The sequence below is a fragment of the Parasteatoda tepidariorum genome, chromosome X1, assembly GCF_043381705.1.
Source record: "Parasteatoda tepidariorum isolate YZ-2023 chromosome X1, CAS_Ptep_4.0, whole genome shotgun sequence".
NCBI classification, from domain to species: Eukaryota; Metazoa; Arthropoda; class Arachnida; order Araneae; family Theridiidae; genus Parasteatoda; species Parasteatoda tepidariorum.
The window spans coordinates 29,629,210-29,652,544 of NC_092214.1; the positions used below are offsets into that span (position 1 = coordinate 29,629,210).

General features: G+C 26.7%; 1 protein-coding gene across 1 annotated transcript in view; it reads right to left on the bottom strand.

The window, feature by feature from the left end:
• Positions 1-2,568: 2,568 nt before the first annotated feature.
• The window catches only part of LOC107457153 (filamin-type immunoglobulin domains fbug), a 100,057-nt gene continuing 79,290 nt past the window's right edge, over positions 2,569-23,335 (bottom strand). The window contains exons 37-50 of the mRNA XM_043043964.2: positions 22,744-22,917; positions 20,866-21,018; positions 19,561-19,644; positions 19,325-19,468; positions 18,400-18,579; positions 17,553-17,696; positions 14,575-14,700; positions 13,415-13,561; positions 13,191-13,295; positions 10,810-10,996; positions 8,169-8,440; positions 7,441-7,590; positions 5,962-6,129; positions 2,569-5,806 (exon numbers count right to left, since the gene is read on the bottom strand). Coding sequence (XP_042899898.1) covers positions 5,499-5,806; positions 5,962-6,129; positions 7,441-7,590; positions 8,169-8,440; positions 10,810-10,996; positions 13,191-13,295; positions 13,415-13,561; positions 14,575-14,700; positions 17,553-17,696; positions 18,400-18,579; positions 19,325-19,468; positions 19,561-19,644; positions 20,866-21,018; positions 22,744-22,917 — 2,342 coding nt within the window. The 3' untranslated portion in view covers positions 2,569-5,498. The remainder of the gene's footprint in view (positions 5,807-5,961; positions 6,130-7,440; positions 7,591-8,168; positions 8,441-10,809; positions 10,997-13,190; positions 13,296-13,414; positions 13,562-14,574; positions 14,701-17,552; positions 17,697-18,399; positions 18,580-19,324; positions 19,469-19,560; positions 19,645-20,865; positions 21,019-22,743; positions 22,918-23,335) is intronic.

Here is a 23,335-nt window from a genome sequence, read left to right on the forward strand (position 1 = left end):
AGGTTATTTATTAGTTCTATTATTATTATTTGTTGTATTTTGTTAATTCATTTATTTTCCATAAAATAAGTTATATTAAAAATTGTTTGTCTGAATTTTTTGCCTCTCCTTGTATAAGTCTCAAACATCAGATTTTTTTTTTTTTTTTTTGGCTTTCCCTTCACTTTGAACGTGTCGAATTAAATTTGCTTTAGATGAATATGAAAGCATGATAATAAGAGTCACGATTTGCGATTTTAATGTTAATTTCAACAAGCAAAGAGAATTCATAAGCAAACAACATTTTTTTTATTAAATTAATTAACCAGAGAGAAATTACAAGTAATATCCCGAATGAACATAACACTTATCAACAATAATTTGGCTCACATGAACCCAAAACTTCATCATAGAAATACAATATATCAAAGCGAAATTGATGGTTATGATAAATCACAATAGATGAACCCAAATCCAATAGACTAAAAAAAAACTGATGAGTGGGCGTAAGGCATTACTTAAATTCAACAAGCTTTAGCAGATACTAAATGAAAATTTTATTTTAAAGCAAGTAGTGGTGCAATAAATGAGTAAAAGAATTTGTTATCCCACAACTAAATAAATCAATAACAATTTAATTTGACAACCACTTTTTGCCCTGTTTCAGTGGCATACCTAGGGGAGAAGGTGCAAAGAAACATAGACAGATGTCCTTTATCATATCTGCAGATGAAAATAAATTAGAAAGATTAAAGGAAACATATTCTTCAGATTTACCGGATTGTAGCTTCAACATTTGACTACCGAATATCAGTGAAGAAGTGTAAGTTAAGATGAAGTGTTACATATTTTGTAAAAACAGAAAAGGAAACTAAATATAAACTAGTAGAAACTAATGCATTCATGTACAGCACCTTTTAGTCCTTTTTTCAATCTTTAAATGTTATTTTTTTCAATGATGTTGGATTTCCCTTTTTCAGGTAAGTAGAAACTTCAGTTTTTATGATATTATTTTTCTTTTATAATCTTTACTTCTGTAATTTTTTTTAGAAATAATTTTTATTCTTCTTGTACTGTTTTAAATGGGAAAAATACGATGGATATAGTATATTCTCCAGATATTTTGCTCAAAAAAACAATTGAATTTTACGCTTTAAATTTTTTACCATAGATAACAAAATCAAATTTTGTCAAGCAGAAAATTTGGACGGTATTAAAAATAACTTCTCCAGATATTTTGCTCAAAAAACAATTGATCTTTACGAGTTAAATTTTTCACGTTAAATGACAAAAGGTTTCTGATGGCGTGAATTATTAATTGAAACCTGCTAACTCTTTGAAATTAAGTAACAAAAACGCTGTTTCGTTAGCTATTTTCTAGTCTGTAAATGTTATATAAATTTTAACAAAGTGAAATAAGTAACTAACTAAATAAAAATAATAATGAAATACTTCATTTGCTATGAGGTTTATTGGAAGAGTACAAAACATAATTCCTTCTATCTTAGCTTAACCTCTGAATATAAGTAGTTCGTACAGCAAAACATTAAAAAATAATAACAACTGTAGATTTTACAAAATTTTTAAATTGTGAATAAAAAATTTTTTACTCTGCAGATATCTGTTATTTATCCTTAATGGAGAGGGATATATCTCTCACTTCTTCCATCCTTAATGGAAAGTGGCACCAAAGATATTTTTGATAATATATTAAATAAATTATTTTCAATAATACTTTAAAAATATTTTATATAAAATTAGGTTGGACCAGTCCTGGCCGGGTGTCTTATTTATTTTGTTGACTGTGCAACAAATATCTGTAAATTATTTCGATATGTCATTAAGAAAGAAATTTTGCCTTATTTTTATTCATCCATCAGCTTTCTCTTTAAATGCAATATTTTATGGGCAAACATGGCACTCACCATTTCTACTCCTGTATTATTAAGGACACATAAAAAATTATTCTTTTGCTGAGTATTTTGATTGGTACTTTATTCAAATCGAAAAATTTTAAAGTATAGGAAGGCTTTCTTCAACTTAATATAGCTTAGATATTCTAAAAACAAGCTTTCTGAATGAAAAACTGCCTTTTTCAGCAAATTTTTATTCAATGTACAAAAAATGACTAAGCTGACCAGCATCTCACAAAAACTAAAAAAGGAAGTTACACTGAACAATGACACTGTTTCTGAAAATACACTAAATTTTTAAACACAAAAAAAATATCTATATAAGTTGAATTTTTTAATCAAAGACTTATAATCAAATTTTTTATTTCATATTATCGTCACTTTGGATAAGAAAATTTTATGGTTTGTTATACTTTCAGAACAAATTTTTTTTAAAATTCAAATCACGATCGATTATACTTTATTATACTTTACTGAGGAAGGTTCTTGTCCATAGAATCAAAATCATAATAGCATTTATTTGTGCTTGATTCACGTTGTTTTGCTTCCAAAAAACATATTTTACTCATTAAAAATGAAAAGTAAATCAGAGCCAAATCTTTAAAATTGTCATTTCTAATAAAAACTATCTGTATTGTGTGAAAAATTTAATTTTAATATAAAATAAAACAGTCAGTTAACAAAACAAATTTTATTAATTACAATATGATAGTAATCTTGTTAAGTACAAAATAGTACAAGTAGATAAAAGTATTTTAAAAATAAATTAAAAAATATCAACAAGAAAAACTTAAAATATACATATTGTTCATAGTAAATTAGGCATTCAAAAGAAATGCAGTATAATAAAATTTTTTAAAGTTTTTAACATATATTCTCTCTTTAAAAACAATATTTTCTTACATGCATAATTGGAATGCCCTAAGAAATGGAAATTATTTTATAATGAAAGGCTGTGGTTTTGAGCTATAACTAGGGTGACTAATCTTCAAAGATGGTATAAAACAATACGTTAAATTCTGTAAGTGCAATAGGATTAGAGTTTCTTTGAAAATTTATTTCAAAAAATTAGACTTGAAAAATTCAAAGACAAACAAACCAGATTCATAATTTCTAATAACATTAGTTTTATCTTTATTTTTTTCTTTAGTATTAAGTCTAACAAATGCTTGAAAGGGTTATTTTAGCTATAAAACATTTTTCTTAAAAAAATTGCTCAAATTCATGAATAAAATGTAACAAAGATTGAATTTCTTTTATAACATTTTCCATGGCAAACAGCATTTTCCTATATCCAAAGGTTAAATATAGTCATTCTAGTTGAAATAAACCTTATAAACAGTCTGTACAAGGAATTTATTTCATTATATCAATTTAATCATATTAATAGAATTATTTTAAAATAAAATTTATGTAAATATAGGATACAACTAATAATTGAGCAAGTTATCCAAGTACAAACTTTTCTGATCTAACTAAGCAACATTTATATAAAATTTTATTTCCAAAATAATAGAATAAACATTGCATTATACTGCTTAAATATACAGAACCAATTAAAATATAATTTATTTCATATTCCACTGTAAGTTTTACTTTACTTCTTATCACAAATAGTTTGAGACAATAGCAAAATTCTTATTATTTTGTTTAAATAATTCATAGATAGTTTGAACTATCAGAAACAAAAAAAAGGTATTTTATTTAAATTTTTTTAAGTTGTAATTTTCATTACGTAAAGCTCTATATGGAATAACAATCAGCCTATTTTTTATATTTGAAATTATAAAATTTTTACACATAAAATAACAGCAATATACTCATTTGCAAATTAACAAGTGTGAAATATTTTATAAAAATGTAAGTGTTAAATTGTGTAAAAATAGCAAAGTAGTTAAAATTCACTTTTGAATATCTCCTCTTAACTTAACACACATTACCAAGATGCAAACAATGATTTCCTAGTGATTTCTGTCACATTTCATTATGAATTATTTTCAGATCCTTCATCACCAACATAATACCACTGAGATTTCTTCCCCCTTAATGTTTATACCAGTCAAATAGACATTTCCTTGTGCCTACTAACTTTTTTTATATATTTAATTGCAAGATATTAAGTTTTCTGTGAAATAAATGACGTAATTATTAGAAATCTTATTAGCATTAATTTGTTATGTCTAACAAGATACATAAACATTAAGGAATTTCGAAATATTTGGTACAGCAACTAACTTTCTTACTATTCTAAAAAAAATGTAGGCATTACTTAATAAAATTTAGTTCTTAGTTTATCATTTATATTGCCTTTGTAATGTATAAAAACTCATGTAAATAAATTTTTGAAAAATTAATCTTTCAGTAATGCATATGCCTGAGATGATTTCTTTCAAAATAAACATTACATAATTATTATTAAACAATGCTAATAATGCAGTAGAAACAATCTTAATAAAACAAGAGACACAAATCAAATATAAACAAAAATAAACAATTATATTTTCAACAATTAGCTAGAAATATCTCATATATATAAGGATTACAAATAATTAACAGAACAGATCTTTAACAATCTAAAAAAAACAATACCATTCAAACATTCAAAATAATGTTTTAAAACAATTACCCATTTGCATAATTAGTGGAATGTATATGCGCAATTTTTAAATTACATTGCACCAAAAATAGCACAATTTTTTAACTATACAAATGAATTAATGAAAACAATGTAACAAAATTTAATAGAATAAATCTATTTCATTTAGCATCATTTTATCAATTCTGTTAAATTAAAATGAAACAATACATACACAGAAAAAATACATAAAATTTTTGTTTAAAAAATTGGCTTATCCATGAAAATAAATGCATTTTAATTTTTGCATTTGCTTATAATGCATCATTTAATAGAACATGATTGTCTTATTATCAATCCTTAACAGTTTCTGTTTCAGAAATAATTGTTTCCATGTGTCTAGAGTGATGCTATAAAACTTAAGGGTTAAATAACATGGAATGCTGCACAACGGACATAAAATTAAACATAAAATAATTACTTTATTTAGTATTTGTTCCCATTTCATTACCAGAAATGAAATAACTCCCTACATTTGAAAAGGCACAGTAGAGAATAAAAATGCAAAGTGCATTTATCAATCATTAATACTAAAATATATATTTAAAAAAATACATAGAAGAATCAAGGTCATCACCTAAACCTTACTGTCTGAGAAAATAACTACTAATATTAAACCAAAAACTTCATATTCATTTATAAAAATATAATATAAACTTTCAAATGACTCCTAAATCAAAAAATGAATTGCATAGATAAATATAATTTATTTATCAAATGTAACAATAAAATGTGTTTTAAAATGATGGTGAAAATTCTGAAATACTTTTACAACTCTACTGTAGATCCTTCCATGACGTTTGAACAAATTCAATACTATGTGTTGAATTGTCACAAATAAATTCCATTGAATATTGTCAATATAATAATAATGGCAATATAATATTGTTCAACATATATTGGCAATTTTCAATATGATATGGATAAAAAAAAAACAGTTTTAAAATGGTGGCACAAATTGGAAAATATTTTTACAACTCTGCAGTAGATCCTCTCCATGACATCTGGCCAAATCCTGTACTGTATGTTAAACTACCACCGAAATAATCAGCTGGAGGTAACGGTGGGGGTCCTCCTGATTGAGATTGATATTGTCCTTGAATAAAATGATTGAGTTCTTCTTGAGTATCAAATATCATGACCATAAATGGTGAGCCGGGTACATGTTCTCCAGACCACTTAACTTCTAATCTATAATCTCCAGGTTCAGTGGGATCATATTTGCATAATATAGTTCTATCTTTCTGGCTTTCTCTCTGCATTTCAACTCTAAATGCTCCTGAAAGAAAGAGAAAATAACAAATCATTCATAATAGAATTAAAAAGTTTGCTACTGAGAGAAGCTGCCAAGTTACAGCTTGAAGAAAGAAAATTAATAATGAAATTGTTAATCAGAATATTCTGCTTTTATTTAATTGGTTAAAATATTTTTACCTTTAGGACCTCTAATTCGAACAGTCAGTTGACCAGCTCCAGCTCCTCTGGTATCACAAATGAATCTACTCTGATAAGTTGCAAGCACACCAGGTTCAATTCCTGGGCCATATACCCTTACTTTAGATGCATCAGGAGCACCAGCAATTCTTATTGTGAATGGACTACCTGAAATGTTTAGTTCAAGAGTTTATAAAGAAATCCAAAACAAGTAAATTTAACTTTTGGTAAAAATATGTTAAATATATCATAGTATAAAGTTTTTCTAGCTTCAATATGACAACCCTTTTTTCTATTTCCATTAGCTTAATATTTTAATTCTTTAAAAAAATTACTTGCAAACAAATTTCGCAATACAGTTTGTTATCACATTCTTCTTAGAAAACAGTTAGCAGATTTTGCAGCTGCTTGAAACAAACGTTTTTAAAAAACGTTTTTAAAACGTTTTTAAAACACTATGCTTATCAGAAGTATCTTATCAAAACTATTTTATCAGATCTATTACAAATAAGTTGTGGTGGTTAAAATCATTTTAAATCAAATGTTAGAGCATAAATTTTGCTAATACTATAAATATTTGAGGAAAATCTCTGGCTAAAGAAGCTAGCAGGTCTAAGTGAACATGTGAATTTAAGTTACACAGAAAGCTAACTTTAAATTATAACTTTTTCGATTCAAACAAAGCACTCACTTTCAATTCAACGATTTTTCAAACAAAGATATATTCTTTAATGATATATGAAATTAGTTAGCATATTTAATTGACATTTTTCATGTATTTCAAAAAAATGCAAAAACTAAAATAATCAAACATTAAAGGGGCAAAATTTTATTCAGTATTCTGACAAAACTTTAAGAAATACACGTAAAAGATTACAGTAAAGTTTAAAAAATGCCATAAAAAAAATTTTTCGAAGACTACATTTTTGTTAGTGTAACTCTATTCACTTCTAATATAAGAACATTTAAAACATAACCCTTAAAAATGTGTCTTGATTCATGATTATTGAAAACAATAATGGAACTGATCATTAGATAAAAGTTATTCATGAGAACTGATTTTGTTTTCAGTTCAATTATGCAGACTAAGAAATTGAAATAAAGGTTCAATATGAAAATGTTTGATATTAAGATATCAAACAAAAAAAATCATTAGATTTAGTCATACATAACTTTTTTTCTATAAATCACTAACAGGTTAAAAAAAAAATTACATATTCTGGAAGACCTTTTCTCACATAAATTTAACACAATATAAAATTTTAAGCCAACCTAATTGAAATTTTATTTTATTTTATTAAAATGAAGTCTTTAAACAGAAACTGCATTTAAATATTTTTCAGTAAATTATGTTTTAATCTGCAGTTTTATGTGCTATTTATCAAAGTGAAAATTTTAAATGGAACTTTCAAGTTAAATTTTGGAAGCTAATCTTCCAAAAACTATATTATAAAAAAACTTCATCATGAAAATACTTACCAGGAACATGATCTCCACCATATTTAATTGTTAAAACATGGCGACCACCTTCTTGAGGTTTCAAATATAATGTAAATGTTCCATCTCGATGATCATACAATTCACAATATGCTACCTTATGAGGACCCATACAATGTGCTGTAAGTTCACCTATAAGTTAAAAAAAAAGAAAACATTAGAAAAGAAGACAGCTAGTATATCTCAATACAAATAATTGTTATTTTTGTTGATTAGTCTAATTCAATTTTAAATATTTCCAAAATTTATAGATGATTTTCATTACCTCAAAGAAAATAGAAATGATTAGTGAATAATGAATCAGCAATATCAAGTAGGTGCAAAAACATTTAATTTTATTAACAAAGAATTTAAAGAATTTGATTATAGTATTTGAGTTTACAAAAATTTAGAGTTTGCCCCTTTTATTTTCAATCTTTAAGTTAAGAAAGAAACCATAATTGTACGAACAGCAAAACTTGATAATATTTTGCAAAAGATTTACCATGATTTTTTTAAATAAAATTTCATTTTAAGTTATCTAAAACATGAATGTTATATTCAGTGTTTGATGTATTTAAAATAGAAGACAATTAATTTCATTGCGTCATAAAATTTGTTTTCAACTATAACAATTTAATATTTATTTGGGCACAAGTCTGCAGAAACAAGTACTAATCTAACTATAATAATTTTTTAATTAAAATGAAATATAAACAGCATTTTAGTACCTGGTCCAGCCTTTCTCGTATCAATAAAAGACTTTATTTCTTTACCCACAGTACCTCCTCTTAAACCATCACCAGAACATGCTACTTTTTGTGCATCACAAGAAGCAGTTATGTTAACTTTCAGAGGACATCCTTTAACTTGTCGTTCTGACCACATCACATTCAATAAATATGCACCTACAATTGAAGTAAAATTCAAAATAAGATTTAAAAAAGTTTTAAGAAGCACTGCTTTTTTGGCATTATACCAAAATAAACAAATTTCAGAATTTTTTAAAATCATCAATTTTCTTTAACTTTTCTTATGGACTCCATTCATTAGGCTTAGACATGGGATAGAAGATAATGTTCTGCCTCCTTAAGAATAAAATTCTTGAACAGTTGTTTACAATTAATGTCTAAATATTCAATACCATTATTTCCAAAATATTCATTACAATGATATTTTATTCCTACTACACAAGGCAGATGCAGAAATTAGATAAGAATGAACTATTTAATAATGCTAGTTCTGTTATAAATTACTTTTAAAAAAACAATTTTGCTGCAATTTTCAAGTCTTTATAGATAGAAAGCAATAAAAAATTTAGTTTACTTGCAGTAAATATGTACTTTTTCATAAGTTTGCTTTAGTGATATTTCTCTGAATTCTATATTTTTCAATTTGTAATTTTTAAAACCTTGCATGAATCTTCTTCAAATTTTAGTTTGCAATTTTGAAGTGAATTCATAAATATTTGGTAGTAATCAATTCCCTCAAGTCGTCCAAAAACTCATTACTCCTGTTAATTTTCAATCATGATATAGTTAAGTACATAGCCCATGTTAATTTGCAAGAGATAAAGAAACCTTTGTTTTATTCAAAATGACTTCTTTAGTTATTTTTCTTACTTCGCAAAGTTCCAATATATATATATATATANAAAGTCAACATTTTACAGTAATATAACATTTCGAAGTAAGTTTGCAAACAAATAACTGCTCAAAATATAAATTTAACAATTTAATAAACAATGCCATATTTTAAAACACAGAAACATTGCAAGAATGTCTGGTGTACAAAAAAAACTACTTCTATGTTCAATTATGTTAATAAATTATTCAAACTTTTATTTTTTTTTAATGTTAGTTCACTAAATAAACAAAGAAAGGATGTCAAAAACAACTTTAAATATACAACAGATGAAGAAAACCATATCAAATAAATGCTAGAATTTATTACTTCAGAATCACAAATTTGAAATTCCACAAATAACATTAATTGAAATTTTCATAAAACTTTTATATTAAGAAGGTGGCATTACTAGAACACTCGTGTAGAGCTTATGGTGAATGATTCTGTGATAGCTTGTGATTGTAACTCACTTTACACAAATAAATGGAGAAAAAAAAGAAATTTAACATCATCAATTGCTGACTACAAATGCACCAAATATTCAGTAACAATACTGTATTTGGTCTTTACTCCCAAATATTTAGTTGCGCTTGATAACAAACTATATTGTAAATTTCAATTTACTGGCTATATAATTTTCTTCTTTAATTTATGATCTGATTCATTTACAAAAAAAAGATAAACTTAAAAATGTGTTTAGTAGTTCAATAGTATTTTAACAAATATACAATAAAGTATATAATGATGCATTTCCATTATTATTATTTTAAAACCTAAAAATTAATAGAAATACAACACTTTAAAACAAAAAGAAAAAACTAATTAATGAGGAAAATATTCACTGATTTTATAGTTTATTATAAATTATGAAACAGTTTTAAATTTCTTTTTATACTTTTATTTTTTCGAGTTTTTTTTTAACTTCTTTCACTAATGATATAGGTTAACAAAATATTTTAATTAATTACAACACAAAAATTCATATATTAAAGTAACACAATCATGAAAAAAAACTTTGACAAGTTTTCAGTCTTTTATTTTTATTTATAAGTAAACTGTGACAGTATAACTCAAAATAATTTATTTTAAAATTTCTTTTCAGAAGAAAAGCCCCAATTTATTGCATTTGACATGAAAGAATAAATATGAAAATTTTAAAAATATCTAAAAAAATTTTGTCTGTTCAAAAAATTAATTTAAAAAATTACATTTGAAGAAAAATGTCCAGATACCAAATTTCTCATTGTTCTTTCCCACATTGTATCTCATTGTGCTTTTCCACGACCAAACAATTTAAATATTTCATTTTGTTATGCTTTTGTCCACTACATATTTTATCACACAATTTCATATTTGTTTAAAATAGGAAGCTTCAGGTCTCTTTCTAAGCTATTTTACAAGACTTTACAAACTATACTTTTGTAGTAAATATAAATTAACTATTCAATTTCCGAATGTTTAGTATTTAGTCAAAATTACAGTTTAGTGCATCTTTAAAACACACAAATTTAAAATAATAATGATAATGAGATTCAACTAAGAAGCAAATTTGAATATAACAAGTTCAGCATACTGTGCTTAAAAAATACTCAGTAATTTAAATATTAAATGAGAAGAAATCTTTTTTAAAAAAATACCTAGCTTAAATCAAAACAACAAAAAATCTCATTACAAAATCGGCATTATTGCAAATATTATAGGTGAACTTAATTTAAAAATTTTCTAGATTTAGGAATTTAGTTATTACCAGGACCAGCTTCAGAACCATCAATGATAAATTCTGCTTCTTCTCCAACCTTTGCTCCTGTTAACCCATGACCTCTTATAACAACTCTAGTGTGATCAGGGGTAGGTCCTAGTTCTTCAGCATATGCTAATAAAGGTGATGATGGCAAAGGTATGTCAGCAAAATAAATGAAAATTTCATGTTCGCCTGTATGAGAATTTTGTAATGTTAATTGCATTTTCTTGAATATTCAGTTAAAACAATTAATGCATTTACAAAGACTGTGAAACCTGTCTAAAGTGGCCATTTTTGCTGATCCCTTAGGATCAGCAAAATTGGTTACTTTATAAGGTCTCTTGAAATTAGCTCATTAAAAACATATTCTGCACTTTGGTGAATATACGTATGGAAAAATGCACTACATTAATTAAATATCAATAAACAATATGGATATTAATATCTAAATCAATATTACTATCTATCAATTTTTTCAGCAAATAAGATGAACTAAAGAAATATACTGTATGACTATGATAAATGTATAGATGCTAAAAATATTTTTTGTAAATAATACAAATGGCTCTCTAATTTGGAATTAGTGTAGAAATTGCTTAGGATAGAACTAAATAAAAAAGATAATCAGCTAGTATTGCCAAACTTTTTAAGAGTCAGCATTAAAATCAGTTTCTGGCTACTTTCATGCAAAGAAAAGTTTATGTTCAAAGAAAAGTTCTCTCATGTTATTCAATGGAAAAACTGCAAGGACACAACTCAGAAAGAACACTTGTGCACCAATTTATGAAAGTCGCATGTCAAAGCAAAATTTGTTAAACACAACATCATTTCGACATACAAGACTTCAAATTTACAAAAAAATTCAAGTATACTAAATTATTATTAAAAACAACTGTCAGTCTCATTGCCCACAAACAATGCAAATTCTTTTAAAAATAAACCTTTTTTATATCTCATCACAGAGGGTCAATAATAAAGAATTTACTTAATAAATATTTTTATTTATCTACATAATTATCTATATTATAAACTTTTAAGTTTATGTATACACAAATATCAAAATATGATAATATCATTCAATGAAAATGTTGGACATGAGCTTTCAAGGCATCTTTAGCATCATATAAAATATTTTTAATAAATTGTGGATAAAAAGATTGTGGATACCAGGAATTAAATTCAGTTTTTGCTTAGATTTCACAAATAATTGCACAAAATCAAGTTACCAGCAAAGTTTAATGAAAAAAGTACATTGATATTAATTTAGTATATTTGTTAAGCAATTGTGAGTCTTGGTTCTCCAATAAGTAAAGTTGAACAAACAAAATAATGCTCTTAGCACCATTTACTACATTTAAAAAAACTAAAAATATATTAAAATGAATTTAATGCTTTTTAAAAAGAATGGTTTTATTTAAAAAATTATCTAAAAGATTGTTCAACACTAACATTTTTGTAATAATAATTTAGTCTACATTTCATACATATTTGAACAATTGTTCACATTAAATGTAGTAAATGGTAATCATCTTGATCATTATGAAACTGGTATTAGAATAAAGAAGAAAAATAGTTTTTTGAGCACACTTGTTCATAAAGTATAGAACTGTTCAATTGCATAATTACAATTAAAAATAACGCTCTCAATTTTGATTTTGAGAAAGCATTTGATCCCGGCCTATGACCACACAATATGGCAGTGTCCACGAGGATAAGAATTCTCTCTCTAGTCATTATATCTACCCCTCTCTACTCTATTGACAGAGCTATTTAGCAGGAAAAAAAGGTTTAGCATAAACTTAATCAAAAATCAGATAAAATTAAATCAATTGCTAAAATCAATCATAATTTGTTGATGAACTTACCTGAAATAAATATTGAAACAATTAGAAACAACAAAATTAAATCAGACAAGTAAAAATCCTAATTTTATTTGCTTTTTTAAAACATTGCTGCTGACTTAATAACAACACTATCTTTTATTCAACTGTAAATAACATGTAGATTGTCTGCAACTAGTTCCAATAAAAAATTTTTTAAAAAAATCAAACATGGAATATTTTTAAGTAGTTTTAACAACTTTAAGAAGTATGTGATGTAAAGAGATAAAAATATTATTTAAAATATAGAATAAATGCTTGCATGTTTTCAAAATATCAAAATGACCCCCCCATGAAAACTACATTATATAATTATTTATTTTTGATCATATCACCTTTTATGACGTTAGTATGGCAGCACTGACAATTCTAATCTACTTTTATTACTCAGTTATACAGCTAACAAACACATTTATTTTACATTTTTGATTATTTCTTCAAACTGTTTATTTACATATAATTGCAACAGTATGATGATACAAAATAAAAACAAAACTAAATCTTACCTCCTTCTTTTGGATTAAAATAAAGATGATACCGATGACTACCAGTTTGATCAAATCTAGATGGTATAATACCAGATGCAGATCGGACTTCTGCTCTTGGTTTGCCTGATAAAAAAATTAAATTATCAGAAAATAAAATTTTAAAAGACCATTAAAGAGATTTAGAGTATTGAATATAATTTAAAGAAACGACCCAAAAGCAAGAAGATCTTAGCTTAATTTACCTGGGCCTGCATCAGACACATCAAAAGGAATGCGTTTTTCTTCTCCAACTATGAGGGGAATATGATTTTGTTCATCAACTAGATTTTCCAATCCTCCTATTACTCTCATTTTATTCACATTTACCACTCTGGGATGATAAGGACTTCCTATACAGAAAAATAAAATGTCAACAAATTCCTTAAAGATTTTTAGCAATTAGGAAGTCTATTTTTATTTAGGACAAATGGGTCATCTTTCATTTTAGCTTATGTACTTTTATCCTTAATATAAACAATTACAGAGTTTAACCAAAAAAGAATTTTTATGCTTATTTTTTTGCAATAAAATTTTCATCACCATGTAAAGTTTTGATATCTTAATATTTTAATAATTATTCATTCGCTTTAATTTAAAAAAAGAATTATTTTGCTACTCTAAAATAGAACCTTCTTCAGTTTTGTTAACATATATATTTAATAACACACTGCTATACTCAATTATTGTAACACAAATACAGTAGAGTGTTATTCATGTAAAATGCCAATCAACCAAATTGTCCAAGTAAGCAAATCAGTCAAAGACTAAGTGTTTTATCCCACCTATTCCAAGTTGTTTTCAAACAAATATGAGAAATCATTTTATAGACTTTAATATTTTGTTAGTATTTTAAAAATCACTATTAAAGTTTATAAATAGCTAGATTAATCATTTATGTTTATATAATATTGACTACACTATGGTGACTATATTACTCATTACATTAATTAAAATTTAATTTTATCAAACTCAATATTAGTAGAATCTTAAAAAGTAATAAGTTGTTTGAATTTAATAGTTTAAATTTGTAACATAATTAAAGATTACTTTATCACAATATTACTTTATACACTGTTAATTTTTTGGTGGTTGAATCTTTGTTTGGTGATTACAAATAAATATGATTATAAAAATATGGTTATGTAATACTTATACAAAAAAAACTATTCGAACAAGCATAAAATTCTTCGCCAAAGAGAAGTAGTTATTCCTGACATAAAAATTATAAAATTTGGCAAAATGCCCAATAAAGAAAAAATATCTCACATATTTATTAATACAAATAAGAAATATTATGATATACCAAAAATCATCAAAGTTATTGAATGACTGTTGGATAGGTTTTTGTTAGTATATAAATTACCAGGTATTTCCTTGTTGTTCCAAAGAATTTTAACATCAAATAAACCTATTTCCAAAGGCATATATTTAATGCAAAATACCCCTTCTTCCTCTTCTTCTATAGTAACATCAGCCTCAGTCTCAGGTCCTGATAGAATTGAAGAGTTAAAAAAAGATAAAAAGTAATTAGAACAGAAAAAGCTCTTCAAAACAAATATCTTAAAAGAATAAAACTTATAAAACTTCTTATAAAACAAGATAAAAATCTAAGGGTTTCCAAATTTATAAGTTATAAATATTGATTAGTTAAAATTCATTTTCCCCAAGTGAGATTGGCATAAGCTTTGTAAAGAGAGCAAAAGAATAATAAATTTTCCAGTAATCGTATTTTCATACCAGTGCATTCGCACTTAAATACAATTCGATTAATTCAAAGTATTATAAAACAAATACTTAAATCAAAAATTGGCATCAGAAGGTTGCGTGTTCAGATCACGTTCGGGTCACCACTTTTAGGCCCCCGAGTTTTCGAGGGTCTATTGAACGTTATGCATAAAGAAAGAAATATCATTCATACATAAACTAAATTTATTAACTAAAAACAAGAACACAACCATCTGGTTTGACGGCCGAGAATGAAAAGGTAAAGCTGAAAAAGTGAAAAACCAAATTACAACTACTGTTGTCAACCGAATGTTGCCAACGGTGTTAAATAAACTTAAATCTTTAAATAAAGTTAGGTGAGGCTAGATCTATAGCTCACCATAAAGCTAATAAATAAATCAGTGATAGTCATGGTTAATTATAAAATTTAACATGAAAATTAATTTCCTTTAAAAGAAACATAAAACTTCCAAACAGAATAAAATTCCAAATACTCAAAATATTGAGGGTAAGCTATCTTGGAAATCATAAGAGATGGCAAACTAAATTATTGAAATAAAAGTACAAGTTTTAAAATGGCATTATAACACTAATACCTAAAAACATAATACACTGGTGTAAGAAATTAAGTGAATTTGCAGATTTGGTTGATTATTTCTAGAACTATTGGACCAATTTTAATGAAATTTAACATGTACATACATTGATACAATACAAAACAAATAACCATTCAACAATTGTAATACACATGCATGATTGTGCATAACACTCGTTGAAGTCGGAAGTTATCTTACAGATATACAGACCTTGCAGCATGATTTCATGCTTGAAATAAGGCAGTTAATCATTTCCTGTGGCAATTGGTCCCACTCGTTCAACAAGGCTTTTTTATGTCCTGGATGCTTCTCGGAGGGAGTAGCAAGTTGCAATTGCCCTCCCCAGAGCATTCGAGAGATGCTCTATAGGGTTGAGTTCCGGAGATCAGGCTGGTCAATCCATCCGGCAAATATCCTCTCTCTAGAAATGCATCGCCCTCAGTTGCCTCTCGTTATCGTCCATTAAATTTAACTCAGGGCCAACTTCACCCCTGAAAAAGCAAACATAGGGCTCCAAGACCTCATCCCTCTATACCTCACACCATTCAAAGATCCTCCTTCAAAGACATGAAGAGGAGTGCAACTATCCAGCATGATGCTTGCCCAGACCATTAAACTTGTTCCACCATAATGGTCAATTTCGCAGACATTGGAGGGTAGGTATCAAGTCACTGGTTCTCTCCATATGAACATACGGCAAGAATCTGAGTTTAGGCTGAACCGGGACTCATCAGAGAAGAGAACGTTCGTCCATTGATCTATATTGTAATCTCTATGCACCATACTGAACGGACTCTCCTGTTTGTAAAATCGAGCGGGAGGCAAATAGAAGGTCTTCTTGCAAATAACACTCTCTCAGGAAGTTGCTTGGAAATAGTCTCCCCTGATATACGGGTTCCTGTGCCTGCATACATGTCACGAGAAAGTTAAGAAGCTGTAGTCCCTCTCTTACGCCTCGCTATAATAGACAAAAGGCGGTCCTCTCCAGCTGTTGTGGCTCTTGGATGACCTTGCTCAAGCTTTCTCTCAATGGATTTAGTATCCTGGAACTGTTTCACTAAGTTACACACTACGCTGAGCATTAAATTGAACTCTTTATAAATCTGGACCTGAGATTGGCTTGCTTCTAGCCTCCCCTCAATTCGCCACCTCAGTCCATCATTTAAACATTGGTGGTTACTCATTTTTGCTGTTACAATTTGAGTTTAACCTATTGCTGCAAAATAACACCAAGAAATTTGCCAGGGAGTGCTAGCGAACGAAATGAGTCTTAACTTACGCACACTTATAAAGCCTGTTTCTCTACTGGCTCCGCCTACACACACGTGTACACTTACATATTTGATGTACAATTTGTATTTTTGTCTAGAAGCAGTGGTTTTACATTCAGTTCAGTTCCTTTCCTAAAATTCAATTAAATATGCAAATTCTCTTAATTTATTTTACGCATGTAGAAAACTTTCATGCTCAATATTTTATGTTTAACTTTTGTAGAATATAGCAAGATAAAGGAGGAGGAAAATTGTTACAATCATCAGTGGTTATGAAATAATCACAGATAAGTCACTTAAAACAATTTATTTAATAAACACTATTTTGAAACACAACCTCTTATTTATAAGAACTTTTTCAATCATCAAAAATATATCATTGCAAGTAAAGAAAAGATAAAAATCAGTCTTTTTTTAAATTTCCTTTTTTTACTCATATTATTTAAAAATTATATACTCAAAATATTCATGTACCCAAAATTGAGAGTATCATATAAACTTAAAGTGATATGTGCTCAGAACTGATAAAATCCAACTAATAATAAGATGGTCATTATATGCTAAAATTAACTTAGAAGTATTTGTATGCTTCAGTTACACTTCATAAAAAATTTACACTAGAGTAAAATTACATAACCACTTGTAAGTTAAAATATATTTCATTAATATACAAAATCAAAAAATATATACTACATAATTTTATAAGTTTTATATAACTGGGATTAAAATAATATTTATACTAAGATTACCATCAACTGTAACTTGTGGTTGACCCCACAGTCCTTTAGCAATAACTTTGAAAGAAGCTGGGCATCCTATTTGAGAGACTGAAAGACCTGCACCTTCAACTTTTGGAACTCCACTATCTTGAGCAATGAAAGTTACTGGGCTTCCTAAAAAGAAATGTTAAAAAATAAGTTAATAAAATTCAGGGGTAATTAGGAGCGCAACTCAAAAATCCTGAAAATTTTTTTATTAAATCATTAATGGTGCATTTCAAAAAATTAATCATCTTAAATTTAAATCAATGATATTTTCAAAACGTGAAATTCTAAATAAATTATACGCAGCATAATTTAAAAGAATAATTATGCATAGGTTTACTTTCAATCACATTTAATATTCTACCGGAAAAAATATTTTCAAATGAAAGAGATGCCAAGTATGAATTCTATCTCTAATATTTCTAAATAAAATTTACAAGAATTCTTATGCATAAACGTAATCGATGATTTCTTACAACTTCTGAACCTTGGATTTTCGTAAACTTCCGAATCATCGCAATTATGATGCAATAAGCAAAAAATGCGGAAATCCAGATTTTTTCCCTAGCACAATCATCTCTGTAAAAAATACAATTTTTAAAAATACATAGTTAAAATATAAGTTTCGTAGATAAGTTTTCAAGTTGTAATTTCACTAACTTCATACAATAATTTTATTTCATACATAGAAAAGAATATTTGAAGAAGTTTTATAGCAATAAAATTTCAATCTGATAACAGTAACAATTAAAAGAGGCATCACTGTTTTAGTTTAATCTTTTATCCCACAGTTTTTGAACTAACTATTAAACCTTTTAAAAAGGTTACATACCTGGTACTTCAATGCCACCATAAGTTATAGCTATTTTGTATTTTCCTGGCACAGTTGGTGTAAATTCAATTAATTCTCCTTCACCATCAGAAGTTCCTTTTACTTCAATGGGTAAATGTCTACCAAGCGGACTAGTTACTGTAACATCTAATTCAGCGTAGCCTGCATTTCTACGATTTACTATTAAAGAAAACAATTAAGCAAAATATGTAATCTAATTCAACTCAATATCACTTTTTTTAAAGATCATTCTTTGATTTGACAAAATAAATTTGATAAGCATTAATCAATTTCAACAATTTTAATTAAAAATCAATTACACAAAAAATACGAACTAGTTTTTATGTAATAAAATCAGTGTGACAAAATGAAATTATATCTATAAATATCAATATTACATCTAAAAATTTTATTAAGTATTCAATTTACGGTATCAGGTTTGAAATTAGAAATTTGTTCTCACACAAATTGCTACATTTTAAACACCAATTTAAAAACTCAAAGATTTTCATTACAAGAAAAAATTTATATGTCATAGATAAACAAGTAAATTAAGAGTGAGAGTAGAGGGCAAGTCACTAATAAAAATAAGACAACTGTTGGAGCTGTTACAAGTTGAATAGAATTAAAATTGGATACATGTTGAAAAATTGCAGACAAAAGTTTGTTTCATCAAAGCAGATTAAAAAATATAAAATATAAACTGTTCTTGAATTATGAAGGAAAGGAGTGAGTTTTATTTTTCTTAGCAGCAAAATTTTATTTATTAAAAAAATTCATAAGGAATGAAATTTTATTCCATACTCAAAGTTTATAATTATAATTTAACCCTCAAATACTTTAGAAAAATTCATAAACTTAAAAAAAAATTTACATATAATTAAAACATAAAAAGTGTAAAAAAATTACAACACATTTTACTTACAAGTAAATGATATGTTTTCCCCCACAGCAAAATTGGTAGTTTTAGTTTTTTGTAAAGTCACTTTGGTTGCATCAAACACCTGACAAGCAAAAGGTGATCCAGAGATTGGTTTTCCAGCATACAAAATTTCAATTTTATGATTCCCTGAAAAAATCCAATCTCTAGTAAGTTACATCAAAAGAAATATAACTCACCAGAAACTAAAAATAAATTTAGGATTCATCGAAAAATAATACCTGCTTGTTGTGCAGGCCATTCAGCAAGCAGACTTCCATCTTTTTGCTGGTAACATTTCACAGGTAGTGGGGAGCCAACGGGAGCTAAAATTGTCAAAGTAAATATTTTCTGCTAATTAACAATAGAAAAGATACAGGGAGAAAACATTTTAAAATGCAATAAGCAACTTTGTCAATAAATTTTGCCCAGATCTTATTACCTCAAAACTATTAATTCAAGAACACAAGGAAAAATATTATTACATATTCCTAAAGTAGTTTTCAAATAATTTTTTTAACAATGGAATTTAATTATACTAAATCTACTGTACAAAAAAATTATTAACCATGTTTCTTAGAATAAAATCATATATCTTGAAAATGATTTCAGCACTTGTGAACAAAGTATTGCAGTCTGCAGCCAATTAACACAAATTTGCATGTGCTAAAAAAGTGTAGAGATTGGAATCCCTGCTGGGATTCTACATGTTAATTTTATTTGAATTAAGGCTTTTCACATGCACCTTATTAATATGTAATAAATGTTTCCAGCATGTTCTTTAATCAAAAGTGTTAAAATACAAAAACTCTGATAACACTATGCCCAAAAAATGTAAGTTAATTTTAAAAATACTTTTAAGAATTATTCCATTTTTAGTAAAATATTGTAAATTTGTCATATGTACTACAATACAAGGACAAAAGTAGATAAGGGTACTCAAAATAATTTTTTTTTTACTTGAAATGAAAATAACTTCTATTACGAAATTAATAGACAAAATCTGTTATGAATAACCTACTTGCTCTCAATTTTTTTACAGAGAGTGAAGTTTTTTACAGGTTTTTAAATAAATTTTCATTTAAGTAAAAACAAAATAATAGCAATGACAGTTGTAGAGTTTTGTAGTTGGACAATTTATTAAGAAAAATATATTTCTTTAAATACTACATGTTCTTTACGGTTTAAATTGCTTTTAATATTCTAACAAAGCATATATTTTAAAATAATTAATTAGAAAAAGATAAGAGTGAAAATTATGAAAAAAGCAGCAAGTTTATAAAAGCAAATAAATAACAATGCTGAAACTTATACACTTTTGACTACTTTGCTTGGTTTTCATAATTCAATAAAGCTAAAATAAAATGCATAATTTCAAAGCAATAATCATTAAAATAATGACTTTCGATATTTTTAATTGTTTTAATGCAAATGATAAATTTATCAGTCAACAAGTGGTTACACAATATTTAAACGTGAATTTATAACTGATAACACTATATAAAATTTCAAGCCATGTATCTAAGGTTAATATAAACTGCTCTTACAAATAACAATGATGTCAAAATCTTTAGCTTCACCAAAACCTCCTGTTTCAATGAAAAATGATGCAGTTTTTCCACAAGAAGAAGATTTCAATCCAGATCCATGAGCAATAATAGAGTGACTTGGATCCCTAATATCAACAATTTGAGGGCATCCTAAATTAAATAAAATGAAAAGACAATCATAAATTTGTTGTCAATCAAAAGACAATTATAAATGAAAAGACAATCATAACTAAATTCTTTAAACTTGAATCTTACTAGCCTTTAATTTTAGGGCAAGTTAGTATGCTTTCTTTCATAATGTGTACTTGTTTTCCTTTAATTATTAGGGGATGGGGGGCATTTGTTATGTAAAATAACAAAAAAGTTTAGGGAAAACATGATATAGTAGAACTCTGATTTCAAGTTATCCACGAATAACAATTTGCCGCATTTCAAGTCTTTTCAGATTGGTTCCCTTTCAGTTCCTATACCAATATTGTAAAAAAGTCCTGTTATCAAAGCTTTAAAAATATATCCCTGAAATACCGATCTTCCAAGTCATTCTTCACCCAACTGTTAGTTGATAAGTTTCACATATTGTCAAATAACCATGCACACAAAAGAAATCTGACAACAGATTAACGTGGTGGCAGGTACAATGTTTCAGAAAAGAAATTCCTACTTTGAAATTGGATAACAATGGCTCTGGCTGAGATCAAGCCTTGTACAACTTGTAATATCCATCAACAAAAAAGAAAAAGGTTAGGAGCTTTAAACTTAATACCACTTGCCTCGAAAAAATTTTCTAAAGGACGTATCATTAATGATTTCAGATAAAGTAGTTCTGCATCATTTCCGACCCAGGAGAATAATGACAGCATATCTAAAACCGAATGATGATCCTGATACCGACTTTATGGATTATTATGGTAAATCATAGTAAATTAGATCAATTCTGTTTAGAAATAATAAATTGCTAAACAAATAAAAGCAAACTGAAAGGAAAAACTAAGAGAATTTACTCAGCAGGATTTTAAAATACAAAGTTGTTGCAAAAAGCAATAAAAATATACAAATAATCTGAGTATAATTGAAGTTAAATCATAATTAATAAACGTATGTACATTTCTGAAAACAAAAACACAATAAACAATTAAAACCCAATGAATTCGCATAGATTAAAATATTATTTATGAGAAAAATAAGCATTAATAGAGTGTAACACTTAATTGCGCGATACTTATATTTAAAAAAAACATAATTAAAAAAAAAAATTTTTAACACCAAATATCAAATCATCCGAAAAAGAAACTAACAAATATATAGAGAATCCATATTTAATTAGTCAATAAACAATCTGAGAAATAGGAATTTATTCCTTTAACAGATATGAAATAAAAATAGTAGACTATATTTTTATCAAAATATTTTATTTGCAATAATTAATGTATTATCTGAATTTGTGAAACAATAATTTGTCATAAAAAAACCAAGAACAAAGAAAATTAAGAAACAAAACTGACATAAAACAAAACCAACATGTCAATACTCTGAAGGCAGAAATTTCAAGTTTCTTAACTCTGATATACAATTTACAACACTCCAGAAATGTTTAAGAATAATAGAAGAGTTTTGAAGATGCACCTAATTACAGTTGGTTCGCGAAAAATCTGAGTTTTTCTCTTTTAATCCTCAATTGGACATGCACAATGTACGATTTTAAAAACAAAAGAGTGAAATGCTGCAGTTTGATAGTGTCAAATTCTCTGTTTTGGGGTAAAATTAAGTTTTCCCGACTTTTTCTTTCGAATTACGCTTTTTCAATATTCCCGGTGCATAAAAACCCTGTACATAATATAGTAATCTTTTATTCAATAAGAACTAAATAAATATTACCTGGAGCTTGATGACCATTATAGTAAACATCAATTTTATGAGGATGGTCTGAGTGGGGTATGTAAGAGACTTCATACATTCCAGCTGAAATTTCTTTAATATTATACTTTACATCTCTTCCTGCTGCAGTAATAACAAGATTTAGATTACCCCGACCAGCTCGGGAGACATCAACTGAAAATTTCAAGTAAAAGGTTTAATGAAGAATATTATTTAAAGAATTGTCACTTAAAACAATAATTATTTACATTAATAAAACTATTTGTTTACATTTAATACAAAAATGATAAAGCTATGAACTTCTACAAAAAGCACTTTGAATACCTTTGAGAATAATATTAATCAAAAAGTCTTAGCTTTTTATAAAATAAAAAGGCAATACTTCTAAAAATTATTATTTAGTTTCCAATGATTGAGTTAGATATTGATTAGAACTACATTTATCACTAAAAAATAATGAAATATGAAAAAAGAAAACTGTACTTATGCACTTATAAAAAACTAAGTTCATAAAGACACAAACGTTTCCCAACTTTGACGTAAATTTTAAAAAAAATTGCTTTCTTTTTTGCATTAAACTGAGGTGACATTA